This window comes from Orbicella franksi, chromosome 13 (genome assembly GCF_964199315.1).
Source record: "Orbicella franksi chromosome 13, jaOrbFran1.1, whole genome shotgun sequence".
NCBI lineage: Eukaryota > Metazoa > Cnidaria > Anthozoa > Scleractinia > Merulinidae > Orbicella > Orbicella franksi.
This window is the reverse complement of record NC_138157.1, coordinates 10,596,459-10,610,094: the sequence shown is the minus strand read 5'-3', so window position 1 is coordinate 10,610,094 and position 13,636 is coordinate 10,596,459. Positions and strand designations below refer to the sequence as shown.

General features: G+C 38.4%; 1 protein-coding gene across 1 annotated transcript; it reads left to right on the top strand.

Annotated features, from left to right (window-relative positions):
- Positions 1–2,325: 2,325 nt before the first annotated feature.
- On the top strand, positions 2,326–13,392 carry LOC145465146 (cyclic nucleotide-binding domain-containing protein 1-like). Its single transcript, XM_081448918.1, has 15 exons — positions 2,326–3,606; positions 4,004–4,082; positions 5,318–5,431; positions 5,936–5,994; positions 6,617–6,779; positions 7,574–7,722; positions 8,554–8,711; positions 9,000–9,061; positions 9,219–9,294; positions 10,125–10,257; positions 10,700–10,809; positions 10,936–11,086; positions 11,386–11,453; positions 11,848–11,907; positions 12,902–13,392. The coding sequence occupies exons 1-15, from the start codon at positions 3,522–3,524 to the stop codon at positions 13,004–13,006; spliced, it is 1,572 nt and encodes a 523-aa protein (XP_081305044.1). The 5' UTR covers positions 2,326–3,521; the 3' UTR covers positions 13,007–13,392.
- Positions 13,393–13,636: the final 244 nt, after the last annotated feature.

The window sequence follows — 13,636 nt, the reverse complement described above, 5'->3', positions numbered from 1 at the left end:
CTCTTTACCCGCCCCTCCTGATCTCTAATGGAAAAGCTTTGGGAACAAGTGGGTTGTTGCAGTGTGACATTTCACATTGATTTACATGAGGGGGGGCATACGGATGTACGGACGGACAATCACGTGACAACCAAAATATTTTAGCTCGATGGGTTACCAAAGTTTCTAAGCAATGAGAGTCTTCGGCACGCAGAAGCTCCGCTATAACATCGCCACGTAATAGCATGGTCGTATTCTGTTGCCAGCAATGATTGTAGCTTTTTTAGGTTTTGATATTCCACAAAACCAGTCCAAATTACATAATATCAATATCAAAACCCAAGAAGACATCATTGGAAGTAGACAGCGTTATCTAACTTGAGACTGGAAAGGGTGTCTGGAAAACCCGAATAGCCAATAGCGAATAGCGAATAGTCTCGAATAGAGCAAATAGTGCGAATAGTGGCGAACAGTCGCGAAAAGTGGCGAATAGTGACGAATAGTCGTCAACTGAGTTACCGCTTTAGATCTAATATCCTGCGTTAATTAATTATCCAAATAAGCAACAGAATTTCAGTGAATTTATTACCTTTTCCTTTCCAGACTCAGGCTAGGGCTGTCCATCGCCGACATTGAGAAAACAGAAAACACAAGAATAACCTAATGAAGACGTATTTACACTTTTGCAGCGGTTAATCAGAAGAAATTACGTTTAGAAACACCTTTTGTCCTGATAAGCGTCTGGGCTTTTTAGCGGGAAAATCCCATCCCACGTTGCTGCGAGGTTGACTGCGAGATACTGGGTACCCTATTTGCCACTATTTGCCACTATTTGCCACTATTCGCCAATATTCGAGACTATTCGCACTATTCGTACTGTTCGCTATTCGCTATTCGGGACTATTCGTTATTCGCTATTCGGGTTTTCTAGACACCCGACTTGAAACAACCAAACAGGCGCCACGAAATCTGCAGAGTTTGGGAAGTTTCCTTGTCACATTACCCTTCCCAACGCCTGAGAGCCTTTTTGGTGAGGTGAAGAAAAGTCAGTTACAGAAAAAAGTTTTGTCACTTTACGAGAGACGTGAGTTCACCACTTCGAATTGAACCGCGCAAGGAATGTTTCAAAACGAAAGAACCATCGTGTGAATATTCTACTGTCGCAATCTTAATCTTCACTCGCCACAATCTGATTACCTGGAACGGGCTTCAAACAAACTTTTTTTTTATTTTCACACAGTCGTTTTGCTTTACTGTCAAAAATATACTCAGTGGGAAACATAACCAATTATCAGACACATTTATGAGCGGCTATTGCCCAACTGATGGGGTTGCGTTGCATTTTTGTGATGTCTAGGGAAAAAACAATCTTACTTATTCCTTCCCCTTTTAATAAAATTCATTCTTGGGATGCAGTGTATCAAGGTTTTAGCTAGGATTCTGTGAGTGTCCGTCCAGTAGCCTTAATATTGGGCCAAAGGGCCTATTCTGCTTGGGGGGTCTAAGGGTACGCCCCCCAGAAAATTTTGCAAAATTGAAGCGTTTTTGGTGCGTTTTCCACGATTTTCAGCCGATAAATTTAATGTATCGATTGGACTTTAATGACAATGCGTCGTTTACTTTGTGAAAAACCTAAAATAGATTGAAACAGCCCATACTAAACGCATCAGTTGTGTTAGCACCTCCGTGATTTCTTTTACGACGTTTGTCCAACGTTGATCTTAGCGGCCATCTTAGAGGAAGTGTCACGGTTCGCCATGGGTGTGCACATTTGTGTTCACAATCGTCATTTGTACGTGTCAGTTGTGAAATCACTCCTATATATGTTGAGGCTTTTAAAACACCGCATGTGCTTCTTTAATATAGCAAATGAATCAAGCAGGATGGCTATTTATAGGAAACCAGAGACTGCAAGGGACCGCTACGATAAACGCTGCCAAAGTACGGAACTTGATATAATGAACGGGTCATTTTCAGGTGAATGGGGATTACACCAGGACCAAGAAAACTGCAAGTATAAAATGCCTGCCAAGGTGCCCTTCAGGCGAGTACGATTTGTAAGCCCGAGAGTGCAATTCACTCTGCAGGATTTTTTTTTTCTTCACTTCTCCTTTGCACGATTTTTTTTCAGTCACCCTCCCTTGCATAATTTGTTTTTGCTTTTTCCCCACCCCCTCATCACTATTCTGATGGTCCTTCCCTAGAGGGCTACTGTTCGCTAAGCCACCAACGCAATAAGCACTAACGCCATAAGGTGTAAACTTAAAAGTTTGCTTAATTTATCAATTTCAATTAATAAATTAGCCTTGCAGGAAGGGGTGGGGTGGGGGGTGGGGAGATGGGGGCAAGGTGGGGTAGGTACCCGAGTGCACTGCACAAAACGTGACGTACTTCACGTCATGCAAATAATATTGATGGGAGCCTGGGGAATACCATCACGGACGAAATCCCAATAGTGCATTTTGCACTAAAAACAATCGTTACTGTCCTAGAATTCACCAAGTTACCAAGCGGCTAAGACTCATTTCATTCGAAATTTCCCGGGAGAAAGCCTTGATGACATGTTAGTGTATTCCAAAGACTATGATTCTTCGGCTGATTATCGCCTTAGTTCCGAACTCTTTTGAAACCCATCCACAAACTCCTGGGCTCAACCATAGTAAACGAAGCATCGGAAATGTCAGAAGAATACCTGCTTCTGTTGTAGAAAAACAAAGATGGCCGTTCTAAAATCAGGATGAAATTTCCACACACATGATTCACCTTAACAAGCGGCAATTTGATTGGTTATTTATAGTAGCTCCAATCTGATTGGTGTAACATACATACATCTCGCATCCCCATTGACTCATTGACCCGATGATAACATACCCCAGACACACCGACTTAAAAAATCTTATGCTATAATCCTATCTTATAATCTTTTGACGCAATCCCCTGCGAGTCTATCTTTGTCATGATAGACATTGATTGTTATCATCTCTAAATAGCCGATCAAATTTATTTGCTGCTAGTTGTCATAGGGCTCTTACGCAGACTTCCTTAAATCAAGGCCTTATGATGAAGTCATAGGTCGACATTTACGGGGTCACCATGAGTGTTAGCCTGTGTTACAGCCACCTTCTAAGAAAGAAAAATAAAATGGAGAGGGCGGCTGTTACACAGGCTGTTGGAGTGTCCGCGCTGTGCGAAGCATGTTTTGTCGCTTTTTAACCAAATGGTACCAAACTGAGGTAGGTCAAATTGTGGATCTATTGCGATGTGAAAGTTTTGAAGCCGAATCAAAATCTGCATAACACAAAACGGGTACATTTTACTAGATTTTATGGCTACTCTCTGGTCTTGTTTTGTTTGCGCTATTCTTGATTTTGGAGAACGGTCACATGACTTCGTTACTATGGTAATATGTTCATAGCATTTAGAGCGCGCATTGGTTCTAATTTTCAAGATGGCGGCTTTTCGAACAACAATGGGGAAGCATCGAAACTTTTAACATATTTCCTGTATTTCACATTCTGTATTGTCCCATGTTCTTTTAAATAATGAAAACTTTAACACAGAGTAAACATGACACCGGTGGTTGGAGTGCAAAATTTGGCGTAGAAACGAGGAAGCAAAGGCATCCATGTGAGTTAAAGCTAATTGAGTTAACTTTTTAGTCAGTAGACAAGCTTAATCTTCTTTGTTCGATGTAAACTTTGGCCTTACCGAAGCTTTAGCTACTGCTTAGTACAGTATTAACTGGTCAGTGTTTAGCCTACATTCATGGAGTTTGGTGCAGGCGGCAATTCGAGAAATTTGAGAAAATTATACGTTGAAATGAGAGCGCCGGCCTATAGCTAGTGGTACTGAGCTGCATGAGTCAGACAAAAGTTTAAGAGTTATCCATTATTGCTGATCGACTTTGCAAAACAGCATCATTGCTTATGTTGGATAAAATCCCTGTGTTACTGCGGGGATTTATAGGGTTATGCTCGCAGGTATCTTGAAGAGATAATTTCCACTCTTAACATTTTCTACACAGTGCCAAAGCTTGTTGGCCTTCCTGATATAAACTACAATGGCCTCCAGTGGTTGTGTGGGATTGAAGGTTTGGGTGAGAGGTATGTGATATTAAGATGAACTCTTCTAGATTTATTTTTCCTTTTCTCTCCCCCACCCCCCCCCCCCCCACCTCCTCCAGTATTTTTGTCCCTTTGGCACAAGGATTATCAACATTTAACAAACTGACGTCAGTTTTTTATGCGTCTGTTCTCTTATTAATGATAAATTGGGTCATAACATTGTGAAAGTGGCTGTGGAACCACGAGCTGTAGGTGAGTGGTTCCGCAATAAACTTTGACAATGTTATGACGAAATTTATCATCAATAAGAGGACAGACGCATAAAAACTGACGTCAATTTGTTTTTTACAAAAACAGGACCCCAAAATGGCCAAATGCCGGGATAAATGAGGGGAAAAGACGCCGTAAACTTGCGGTAAACAAAGATAACTGAATTTTATTGAAAATGACACGAACATTGTCAATAGCTTTTCTCACTTTTTGATTGGCTACTTAAAAAGTCCATAAAATGTCATTGGTTCAAAAGTTGACAGTTTGATAACTGAAAGTTTAACTTGAAAGCTTGCATGAATTAAAATTTTATCCATTTGTACTCTTGCTGATGATAAAAATGAGTCAATCAGCGCACGAGAAATTAGACAGTTATTGTAAAAATTCACTTTGACTTCCCTAGAAACATTGCCAAATTACACCCCCCCAGGGCTGTACTTTTTAGGGCTGGTTGCTCGAAGACTGCCTATCAAATATATCACTCTCCAGAGGATTGTATAGTTTGCCAATGATATATTTGCGGGTGTAAAGAATGCTAATTTGTGGGCTTGCCCTTTGGTAACTAAACAGACTAACCAGGCCCTGGGTAGACACCTGCAGGCACCAAAAAATAAAAACATCCCAGAAATGGGTTGGCCTCTGTCTTCTTTGCCACCCTGTGTAACCATTTAATAGACCACAGTATTGGTACTGGCAAAAATGTCTGGATAAATTCAGATGACCAAAATACTGGTCACGAACCTGTACTATGTGCTGTGATGTAGGAGCAGTACAGCTGTTTTAACAATGCGTCAAGTCACTTCATGCTACAAAATACTAATTTTAATGCACCTTCGTCACAGTTAGATTCAATTCAAGTGATATTTTGAACTTTGTAAAAGTCCTTCTGTTTGTTGGTATATGTGTGTACAGCAATTGTTTTGTTTATTTTAAGTCTTTAATTTGAAACTCAGTACATTTATCTTTTAATAGTTAATTAATATATTATTTAAAACCAATCTTAGGGACAGACCATCGACATCAGAAGCTCATAATTTCTTTCTGGCCAACTACCCAAAGATGTTTAACAGGCCCAGACAACAAGCTTTACATCTATCTCTTGATTCTATTCAGCAAAGGTAGTAAAAGTTTTATACACAAATTATTAAAGATTGGAAATAGCAGTTATTTAAAAGAGAGCAAAACACATTAATATTAGTAAGCCATGTTTTGCTATGACTGTACATGTATATATATATTATTAACTTGTTAAAATTATGGTATTTTCCTCATAATTTTGAAGTTGAATCAAATAAAGCCATTAGAATATAATTATATTTTTTATTATTTATATTTAATAAAATTTGTCATTAATATCATTATTGTTATTATTATTCTAAATTTACTGTACATAATAAATAGCAGTCACAGAAAATTGTAGTCACCAAAAAGTAACTTACAGAAGCTGTGCTGGTTGAAAATTGGGTTGGACCAACTGAATAAATAACGAACTGCTAAATAGTATCATTAGTTAACCATACAAAGTCATGTAAATGTTTGGTTGCAATCGTTTACATATTTTAAACTACTTGGCAAGCATATGACATACCAGACTATTAATAATATTTTTCTATGACTAACAGGAAACTCAACCATGTGGATGGTCAAATGCTTAAAGTACAAGAAACCAAGATACCACATGGTGGGTATAATAAGTTTTCAAGTTTATTCAGGAGGTCTTAGAAGACAAATATGCTAGTTTTGTATGCTGAAATACAAGCTAACTAAAAATCAGTGGATGTCTCCCAGTTTTAAAGTTCTATACAAAACTGAATTTACATGTAAGGCAAATCATAAATATTCATTTATTTTTCCTTGGTGATAGTGTTATGATTATAAACATGTAGTATTTTTAGGGTGTTACACTGTAACACACTCAAAGACTGGGCTTGAAATTTCACCAGACTTAAAATTACAGAAAGGAAAATGCAGAATTACGATGTGTGATTTGCACTGGTGTTACACTTTTTGCGCCGGTGTTGCACTTTTTGCACTGGTGTTACACTTGAACTGCACTGCTCTCAGCCAATCAGAATCGAGTAATTTTTTCGTGTATATTATTAGTAACTTAATACTTATTTGTCTAGTAACAATAGGTCTACAATAAACCACTTTTAATAGAGCTGTTAACCTACATGCATGGACACAGTTAGTGACTCAACACTGTTTACAGAATGACTCTTTCTCTCAGTGTAATGAGCATGATTGTTACATAATCTGACAAAATTTAAGAATAATAATTATAATATTATTCCCTTCTGCAGACAAAGGATTATTTCCTCACTGGTGTGAACGGTTCAACCCTGCAATCAGCCATAACATATCAGAGCATCTCTCCAAGCTTCACAAACATTCTGTGATTACCATGTCACCAGATGCCTTACTTAACATGAGAATTAAGGCCATTAAGAGAGTGCTGCGTAAACAGTAAGTAACAAAAGGAATGAGGGACAAAATATGCTACTTATGTGACTACTTCAACCAAGTGCATCAAACAAAATTCTGTGCAAATTTAATGAACGAGATTGTTGGATATTAACAATAGATTAACATCGAATTATCAATCTAAGCAATTGTAATGCTACAGAAACAAGAAATTTTTGACCACTTTTATTGTTTACAAATGTGCTAGTGCTATTGGTCTATATGCAAAGAATTTGTTTGGGTGGCCCTGGTGGGAGTAGTTGCACTGTAAGTAATCACTTGACAAGTTTGTTTTATTCTTCTTCCAGTTGTTAGCAACACTTCTCAAACATCCAAAATGTTCAACCGATTTAGATTGAACAAAGTTACAGTTATTATTTATACACTCTGGCCGGGTTGTTCGAAAGCTGGTTAATGCTAACCCAGGTGTAACCGAAGTATTGATTTTCCTTGTATTAAAAATGTTTTTCCACTGCTTATGTTTTTTTTAGTTTGAGATTATTTAAACTCAAAACCTGAAGGACAAACAATATGAACAGAAAACCTCACTGAAAAGTTACAAAACTGAAATCAAAATTCTCGCTAATCCTGGCTTAGCTTAATCGGGCTTTGAACAACCCGGCCCTGGGTGAAGAGAGGCACTGTGAGAGTGAAGTGTTTTTCTCAAGAACACAGCAAAGTGACCCTGATAAAGGCTCTGTTCTCGGCTGCTCAATCCAGAGTCCAGCAGACATCAACTTCGCAACTGAAGTGAGTCAATGAAAAATAATTTTGTGAGTTTCATTTTATTGTGACAGACCGTTTGAAAGAAAATCGAAGGATAATGAAGTGATATTTAAGCACTTACAGTACTTCCCAGAACTGTCTGATCAAGTCCCAAGGCATGTACTCAAGGAGCTGTGTTCAGTCGCTCAGCTTGATAAATGTCCAGAGGAAGATTATGCAGGTCAGCCTTGTGTCTTGTTTTAACTTGCAGTATATAATATCTTTACTTTGCTCTTTGACAGCAGAATTTAATGCTGTCAATATTGAGTGCTTACAGTACAAGTGAATGGTACAGTACGAGTGATTTGAAAAGTGGGCGTCCAAAATGTGCTATAAGGTCTGCTCAAATGAAGAATTTGTAACTAAAGACAACATATGAAAAATAAAACAATTTTTTTTAATAAGTGGCTGTCCACAGGATGCCTGGATGCCCATCTGGCTAAAAACCTGATAGAAAATGGTGGCTTCACTTGTTTCAGTGGAAGAGGACATAGTTTGCTGGGCACCATTACATGGGAGTTGACTACTGCCAGCCTTCCACTGATTATAAAAAGTAGAACTTGCACAATGAGGAAAGAACATGAGAAAAAAAGTTCTCAACGTAATATTAAGTAATACTGAACTTTACTTTCACAAATCACCTGTGAACTGAATTGTCTTTTGAAACGCACTTGCAACTGTTTACACTCATAAGTTTATTGAATAATTTTGGGGTTTTAAAGTTGTCTAATGGCCAGCTTAATGCCTTTACTTAGTCTGCTTGGACATTGAATCATAAACTGAAGTAAAGTTTCCAAACCTTTATCCCAAACTTTAGAGAAATGAGAAATTATCTAAAGTATTCACCATCATGCGCTCAGCCTGCACGCTAATGACTGATAGTGTGTGATAGCTCAACCAATCAATGTGAGCTAAATTTGTTATTACTATTTTTGTATAGTAATAGCCTGAGTGAGGTCGGTATTGAGGTGAGTTGACTGTTCTCATGACCATAACTTTTTTTTTTTTACAGTGTTTGGCAATACAGGACTTCACCTTATATTACGAGGAAGTGTCATGTCAGAATCATTGCGAGCAATCTTGCCCATAGATATTGACCCAGACGGAAGAGATTCCTTCTCTCCATCACCTATACTTGAAGAGGACAAACTAGAAACTGTAAAAGAACAAGTATGAAAATTAATGTTTGGTGCTTTAGTACACTCACTCACTCAATCCTCTTTGTGCTCTTGGGCACATTGAAGGCCATTAATTTTTGTGGTTTATCAGTGATGTATCTTTCTTGCTCCCCTCTGAACGCCTGCCACACAGGCCACGCGGGCTACATTCTAAATAAGTTCCATCTTTTCTTTCTGTAAATTGGTTTGATTTCTGATGTCTATGAAATGTGGCCCTGGTTATAGTGTTCACATTGTCATTTCTCAATGCTATATATTTCTGTTGAATTTATCATCTCAGCTCTCAGTTGGTCAGTGTTTTGGAACACTCAGCAAAGTTGAAGGAAAGGAACCCTATTCAGGGTGAGGTTTTGTGTCTCTTTATGAATTGATTCTTACAGGATAGCTTGTTGAATGTAACTATTCCACTCTTAGAACTAGTGCTACTGTAAATAGACTGTTCACAAAATTTTTAATAGTCAATTTTGATGGTTTAATTATTTATTATGTTGGTTTTTAGACTCCTTTCAGTTATTTCATTGGAGCCGTGTGAATTCTTGAAGATTTCCACCAGTGACTATGCACGAGTTATTCAGGTATTGTTTGGCAGTGTTGCCATTCAATCTTCATATTTTATCCAAAACCTTCATTATGTGTTAATTCCTCTTAGAACTCTCCTTTCAGTGTAACATGACTATACTGTATTACAATCCTCCTTCTAAACCTTAACCAATGAGGGAACAATAAATTAAAATGCAACAATGTTAGAGTTATTAAAGTTCCAGTTTTTTGAGGACAAAAGTAGTACCCTGCCTTTATATGACTTTCTCGTTTGAGTCTCGTTGTTACCACAACTTTCTCTTGACCGTAAGAAGAGCTTACAGTCAAACCAAGTGAAGCATACCCCTCAAGAGTACATTTTATTTAATGAAATGATTATTGGAATATTGAATTCACTAGTCGTTCCAAGAATGGCTAATGGGTTTAAATGTTCAAAAAATCAATTTAATATTTGATTTTTGAGATGACTGGTAGGTTCAATATTCAAATAATCAATTAATTAATGTATTTCTGAGGGGTACACTTCACTTGGTTTGACTGTAATTGTTTTCTTAGTCAATAGTTAACCCATTATTTCAATCCAGCCATTTTGTGACACGAATATGCCCTGATGATAGGCTAACGGTCAAAACGTCATCTTCACTAGCTTGCTTCGGCGGTTCATTTACCTTTATCAACTTCAAATCGATAAAAACTCAACGTTTCACTTGCCTGTCGATGCAGCCCAACAGTTTCTTTAGAAACTAGTTCTTTTGTTTATAGGATCTCATAGTATAAACTTCTGTTGAAATTTTCTAAAGATGGTTGGTAATTTTGTGTTTGATGTAGCTTGATAACTGAGAGTATTGACAATTTTACCTAACAGATCATTCAAGCTCGTGAGGAAGAGCAGAAACTGTCTTTGGCCAAGGTGTGTAAACTGTTCAGCAACTGGCCTCTGTTGTCGCTCAAGAAGATTGCTGGTCTCATTAAATGGAGGAAATTTCCACCTGGTCAAGGTAGTAAATTTTTCACGCAGTATCTAAAGATTAGGATCTGCTTGTAATTTATCACAGCTCTCATTTCCATGAACTGAGAGATACATAAATCATGGAAACACGACTTACATGTATATATGTGTACCACTGCACTCGTGACACCACTTTCGGCGGGAAAAAACTGGAAAAAGGAATGGCAAAGGAAAGGCGACATATTATGGCGGGAAAAACTTGACGCTGTGATGCAGCGGTCACTTGTTGGGAAGCACTGGGAGAGCGGATGGGGGATTGGACGGTGTACAAATACATACCAACTTAATTTGAGACAAATGATAAGAATTTCGAATCTGAAGAGTGCAAAATGACGAAATTGTTTAAAAATTAGATTACATTGCCACTGGCTTAGCACAATCCCGAAAAAATGTTCTAGTACACTTTTGACATTTTGTGGTGTTTTTAACAGTTCTTGTAAGTGAAGGTGAAAGATGTGAAGTGATAGGATTCATAAAGAAAGGAGAATGTCTTCTTCGGCGTTACATTGAAGTAGCGCACACCTTCCCAAATGGAAAGAAGGTTAGTGTCTCTATCTTTACATCTCATTTTGTCTAGTCTGTATAATTATCACATGCCAGGAACCCATGGGCTCCTGCACATGCTTATAGATATTTATCAACAGTCTTTTGGTCTTTGTTGCTTTAGGAACAGCGTATCAAGTCTGTGATGATTGGCAGACTGTCTCCTGGCGATTCTTTTGGCGAGACCACAGTCCTCAAAGGCTTAGCTATGCCATGCTCAGTTATCACAGACACTCATGTTCAGATAGGCACCATTTCTACACTCGACGTTCACGGTACGTTCGGGGCAGAGGGGTTGGGGTGGGGTGAACGAGGCTATGCCTCCCTCCTGACAAATTGAACAATCTGTGTCCCCCTGAGATGTTATTTTCTTCATTCTGGAAGCATTTGTGCTGATAAACTTACGGCTTTCGACGGCAGGTTTTTAATTTCTCAGTAAATGGGGACGGGGTGGAGTGTAGTTTTCTAGGTCCTCTCTAAGTCCGCATATGGGTGGCGTTTCTCTTTCACGTTCAGCGACAACTGCAGGTTAAAGTCGAAGCTTTTAACGCTAATATTTGATTGTCTTCTTTAGATTTAGATGAAGTAACCAGGTCACTTCTCTCTCAGTCCTACTCTGCGATGGATGCAAATTTAACAGAGGTAGGGAAGCATGTGATTTGACGTGGTACTTTGAGCCCAGAGCAACACTCAAAACTACGTTTATGGTGAAGGGAGGTGATTACTACTTGGCAACGGCTTAACGCAAGATACACTGTAGCTAGCTTTTCGCTATTATAGTCATTTGAGGGTCGTCGCTCGCTTAAATTACTTTACAATCTGGTGTTGTGGTTCAATATTGCCCCAGTAATAGTATTATTTTCTTTTGTTTCAAATGCGTTGTAATTAAATAGATTACCCTACACCAGAACAAAGGAAAATAGCAAGTTGTACGAAGGGTAAAATTGAACTACAACATCAATCACTTTACCAAGTAGCTATTAAAGTGAGGAGTGTCATTGTGAGATAAGAGTGTTAAAATGCTTTCTTCTCACAGGACGAGATACAAAAAGAGTACATTGAACAGGAAAAAGAAAAAGAGTGGAGCAGATTTAAGGTGGGAGGAATCTGGTCTTTTATCAGCGTAACTTTGTACTTTGTTCGACCGTTGCCTACTTGGCAACAATAACGCCAAAGATATAGTGAGCGCATTGATTTTAAATATTTTTACTCTAGCCTTTTTTTAAGCTTATTGACTGAAATTATCTCTAATTTTAAATTGCTTTAATTTTTAACACCTTTAAGCGCATTGAGCACCGTTAACCCTTTGCCCCCGCAGGCAAACGACAGTTTTTCCTAAACAGCAAATAAAGGCTCTCTGCCTGTGTACAATATACCATTTGAAAGCCACTGATCAGCTTATTTAAGAACTGACATCAGCAGTTATGAAAGAGGTAGTCATTTTGAGAGAAATTGTTTTAAAATGTGAAAATGAAAGAGCTTCCAACACGTATCAATTTTCAAATATCATAGGTATGGCCCCGAACTGTAGCTTATTTAGCAGGTCTTAGTACATAACTTGATGTGAAACAAGTCTTGCATTCCATGTGCATCTCAAAAAAGAAATTGTAAAATAATGGGGATGGTCAACCATATCTTCGATAGGAGGGGGTCACAATTTTATGCCTTCAATGAGCAGGTCTTCACAAGACAATTTTCATGGCAAAAATTCATAGCAACCTCTAAAATATTCACAAAGTTATGATGTTGTGTGCCAAATGGTACTTTTAGGGAGTAAAGGGTTAAATGTGTTCAGAAGAAGCTGTTATTTTTTTGCCAACCAGAGACCTTGTTCAGCTGAGTGTTCTTAGGCTTAAAGCGATCAGGCATCCCAACAGCAACCTTGCTCTTTCGCAAGGTTAGCTTAGTAACACAAACATAGCTGAAATATGTTAATATATTTCAATGGGATGTTAGTCTGTGATGTCCTTTAACGAATGAAGAGTTCGAGAACCCTTGGATCCTGCTGTTGCAGGTTCCATTGTTACCTTCCTAAGGTTGTAATGTTAAATAAAAGAGAGGATTTTCTGTTTGCAACTTCTTCTTCGTAGAACAAAGTTGTGAGCAACGTCTTATATCACAGAGGCATTCTTCCTGGTTACAGCAAGTGGAGTAGAAATCCTTCGCCTTTGGAAGTTCCTGATAAAAGACACTAAACAGTACAACATTGCGGGTGTTGCTAGGTCTGACCGTAAAACAACAGGTCCGGAGAAACCAAGCTCTAAAACCTTATCATAGGAAAGACTCCATCGGCGGCGAGAGATTGATTCTGAAACTTTTACGCGAAATTAATTTTGTCTTTGACAACTACAAGCTCGCTCATACAACAACAACGACAACAGACTGAAACACTTCTGACCGTGCACTGAAAATAATGTCATTGTAACTCCCCCATCTGATACACGCTTAGCACACTTGAACTGAGTTATGGATTTTTTACAGCTATACATTTTAGTTGGAATCGTGTCTCGTTATTCGTCACAGTTGGCACATGCTACATACATTTCTACTGACAGAAATGACTGCGGAAAACTAAATTCTTGGAAGAGAGTCATTCAACATGCATGTCATGAGCATGGGACAAAGAAAAAAACCGAGCCCCCGAAGGGAGCCGAACCCGAACAGATCCGGGCGGGACGGTCTAACCACTGAGTAGTACTGAATCGTTTTACCTACGCAAGTTTCCGCTAATTTTCGGACACATTATGGTCTTGCCTTGCACTTCTTGTTAGAATGTCGTCAGTGAGTAGAGACTGAGCAATTGGCAATTCAAACATTGAATTTAC

Excerpts from the sequence above, each read along its gene's own strand:
- LOC145465146 (XM_081448918.1), top strand. The coding sequence starts at position 3,522 with ATGAAAACTTTAACACAGAGTAAACATGACACCGGTGGTTGGAGTGCA. Across the intron at positions 11,087-11,385 it reads TTCTACACTCGACGTTCACG|ATTTAGATGAAGTAACCAGG; the intron begins GTACGTTCGGGG and ends TGTCTTCTTTAG. Across the intron at positions 11,908-12,901 it reads AAGAGTGGAGCAGATTTAAG|AACAAAGTTGTGAGCAACGT; the intron begins GTGGGAGGAATC and ends TCTTCTTCGTAG.